At 50.8% G+C, this 3,761-nt stretch overlaps 1 protein-coding gene across 1 annotated transcript in view; it reads left to right on the forward strand.

Moving 5' to 3' along the window:
* Positions 1–2: 2 nt before the first annotated feature.
* Positions 3–3,761, forward strand: part of AMDHD2 (amidohydrolase domain containing 2) — a gene marked incomplete at its 5' end in the record, with an annotated part of 12,665 nt that continues 8,906 nt past the window's right edge. Inside the window, 2 exons of the mRNA XM_012805692.2 lie at positions 3–174; positions 251–390. Of these exons, the coding sequence (XP_012661146.1) occupies positions 3–174; positions 251–390 (312 nt within the window). The remainder of the gene's footprint in view (positions 175–250; positions 391–3,761) is intronic.

Genomic DNA, 3,761 nt, shown 5'->3' on the forward strand with positions numbered 1-3,761 from the left:
GGGGCGGCGATCCGAGCGCCCGCCGCTCCGTCTGCAGGGAAGATCTGTGGGTGCGCGGGGGCCGCATCCTGGATCCGGAGAAACTGTTCTTCGAGGAACGGCGCGTGGCCGATGAACAGCGGGACTGCGGGGGCCGCATCCTGGCGCCCGGCTTCATTGACGTGCAGATCAACGGTAGGGCCCAGGGCGGGGCAGGGGACCTAGGGGGAGCTCAGAGCACCGCGCGACTCCCACTTTTCTTTGGCCGCAGGTGGATTTGGCGTTGACTTCTCCCAGGCCACGGAGGACGCGGGTTCGGGGGTTGCCCTGGTGGCCCGGAAGATCCTGTCGCACGGTGTCACTTCCTTCTGTCCTACCCTGGTTACTTCCCCGCCGGAGGTTTATCACAAGGTGAGGTCAGGCTCTGGTCTTTTTTTTTTTTTATCCTCCTGGATAGGGTGCCTTGGCGTCATCGTAGCTCGCAGCAATCTCAAACTCTTGAGCTTGAGCAATTCTCGGTGCCTTAGCCTCCCGAGTAGCTGGAACTACAGGCACCCACCACTAGGCCTAGCTAGTTTTTCTTTCTTTCTTTTTTTTTTTTTTGTAGAGACAGATTCTCACTATGTCGCCCTTGGTAGAGTGCCATGGCATCACACAGCCCACAGCAACCTTCAGCTCCTAGGCTTAGGCGATCCTCTTGCCTCAGTCTCCCGTGTAGCCGGGACTACAGGCGACCGCCACAACGCCCCGCTATTTTTTGTTGCAGTTTTTAGCCAGGGTGGGGTTTGAACCCACCACCCTAGGTGTATGAGGCCGGTTCCCTACTCACTGAGCCACAGGCGCAGCCCACTAGTTTTTCTATTTTCAGTAGAGACAGGTCTTGCTCTTGCTTAGTCTGGTCTACAACTTGTCTCCCAGAATTCTAGAATTGGGTCCAGGCTCTGGTCTCAAGCAAAGGGGGCCACAGGGGCCTGCTGGAACAACCAGCCCCTTAATTTTCAAATCTCATGTTCCCCCTGCCCCAGCTCACACGCCTTGATGCTTGAGTTTGGCCTCTGCTTTTTTTGTCATTGTTGTTTGTTTGCAGTTTTTGTCCGGGGCTGGGCTTGAATCTGCCACCTTGAGCCAGCACCCTGCTCCTTGAGCCACAGGCACTGCCCAGTTTGGCTTCTGTGGGCCTCCCTCCACCTGGTCCTGGGGTCCCACTGCAGGGCTTTCTCCATCACTTGTCTGTCTTTCTGGTTACTGTCCCCACACTTGCTCACTCAGCATCATGCCCTGCATGCTGGCTGACCATGCTTCAAAACAGGTACCTCCCTCCCCAAGGTTGTTAGGACTTGTTGATGGCCAGATCAGTCACTTAGTCAGTTCCTTAGCTTGTCTGTAGTAATTCTCCCCTCCCCACCTGTGCACCTCTTGGCTGCATTTCCCATTCTCCTCCTTTCCTTCCACCCTAAGAGGAGTTCAGTTATCCTGGTCTGGTTTTTCTTTAAGTGTTTACTTTTTATCCAAGTTTACTTTGTGGCATTTTACTGTGTTTCCCCAAAAATAAGACCTACCCCCCAAATAAGCCCTAGCAGGATTTCTATGCATTTGTTAAATATAAGCCCTACCCCAATAATAAGACCTAGTAATGGTCATGCATTTCAGAGTGGAGTGGGTAAAGACTGGAATGCTTTTTTATCTGCCATAGCTCCTTTCTTGGAGCTGTTCTGACTTGTGCGGGGTGCACCTGTGGTAACCACAGTCTCAGGCATTCTATTGGGCACGTGTAAAGGCTAGGGGCAGGCGTCCTCAAACTACCGCCCATGGGCCACATGCAGCCCACCTAGGACATTTATCCAGCCCGCTAGGTGTTTTTGCCACTGCCTGTCCTGCTTAGCAGCTGACTTGTCTCGTGGCCCACAGTCCGGCCCTCCAACGGTCTGAGGGACAGTGAACTGGCCCCCTGTTTAAAAAGTTTTAGGACCCTTGGGCTAGGGGAAAGGAGTTCACGCATCCCTAGTGCCAGCCCCACCGACAAGGTTGGCTCCGCCTGTCAGGTTCCAGAAGAAGATGACTTAACTGTATTTGAATAAATGTAGATTGTTGTATTATACTTTATACATCCCCTGAAAATAAGCCCTAGTGTGTCTTCTTGAGAAAAAATAAATTTAAGACAGTGTCTTATTTTTGGGGAAACATGGTATTATTCAGATTTTTTCTAGCTATGTGTATGTTGTTTTTCCTGAACTGTTTGAGAGTAGATTGCATACTATCATCCTGTTTATTCCTTAATACTTAGCTTTTTCTTTTTGTTTTTTGTGTGTGAGACAAGAGTCTTCAAGCTGTTGCCTTGGGTAGGATGCCTTGGGTCATAGCTCATAGCAACCTTCAACTCTTGGGCTCAAGCAAGCCTCTTGCCTCAGTTTTTCTATTTTTAGTAGAAACGGGGGTGGGGGGGTGTCTCACTTTTGCTCAGGCTGGCCTGGAACTTGTGAGCTCAAGCAATCCACCTGCCTCAGCCTCCCTGAGTGCTAGGATGACAGGCATGAGCCACCATGCTTGGCAAACATGGATGTTTTCTCATGAATACACGATAACTAGTGAGTTTAGGAAACAGACACTGTTAACTATATATATATATATATATATTTTTTTTTTTTTTTTTGGGCAGGTGCTGAACCCACCACCTCTGGCATATGGGGCCAGTGCCTTACCCTTTTGAGCCACAGGCGCTGCCCCATTTTCTTTCTTTCTTTTTCTTTTTGGAGATAGAGTCTCACTTTGTTGCCCCTGGTAGAGTGCCATGGTGTCATAGCTCACAACAGCCTCCAACTCTTGGGCTCCAGTGATTCTCTTTCCTCGGCCTCCCGAGTAGTTGGGACTATAGGTGCTTGCCACAATCCCCAACTATTTTTAGAGACGAGATCTTGTTCTTGCTAAGGCTGGTCTTGAACTTGTGAGCTCAGGGCAATCCACCTGCCTTGGCCTCCTGGAGTGCTAGGATTACAGGTGGGAGCCACCTCGCCCAGCCTTGTTAACAATACTTTAGTTAACTATGTGTGTTTTAGTTTGGTCAATTGCCCCAGTTGTTTTTTTCCTCAAGTACAGGATTCATTGCAGGGTCATGATGATCGTGCCGGTAGGGTCCCTTTCTGGAACTCAGAGTCAGAGCCAGAGCAGGGAGTTGTTGGGGTTGAGTGTGGGCTTTAGGATCAGGTTTTCTGGGGTTGGTCCTGGCTTCTGCCTTCATCTGTCAGTTGGAAGACTTGGAATAATCTTACTTCCTTTTGACCCTATTTCCTCAAATCTGAAGTGAGAATAGCAACAGTGCGCTTGGGATATATTGAGCACTCAGTAAATCTCAGCTGTGGGTGTCTTTCTGGGAATTTTCCACAACTTTGTCACCAGAGTCAAATGTCAAAAACTAAACTCATTTTCCCAACAGAAACCAGCACCTGGTTCTACCAGCTGTTCTCCTAGCCCCTGGAAGAGTGGCCTTTCCAAGATCAGGACACCCCACCCTGCCCCCAGCCCTGCAGCATTCCTTTCCTATCTGCTGAGCCTTCTCTCTCCCAGGCACATTCCCATCTACCCCCCAGCTCACTGCCCCTTGCTCCTGTGGCAGCCAGCTAGCCCCAGGCCTCCTTTGCCAAGCCTTGCCCACTGCCCACCATGCCAAGCACACTTCCAATGCTAGCGGGAGGAGATTGGTGGCTCAGTGCCTGTGGCTCAAGTGGCTAAGGTGCCAGCCACATAAACCTAACGATGAACAGCGGGACTGCGGGGGCCGCATCCTG

This window comes from Otolemur garnettii, unplaced genomic scaffold (genome assembly GCF_000181295.1).
Source record: "Otolemur garnettii isolate 467f Iridium unplaced genomic scaffold, OtoGar3 scaffold00044, whole genome shotgun sequence".
Taxonomy (NCBI): Eukaryota; Metazoa; Chordata; class Mammalia; order Primates; family Galagidae; genus Otolemur; species Otolemur garnettii.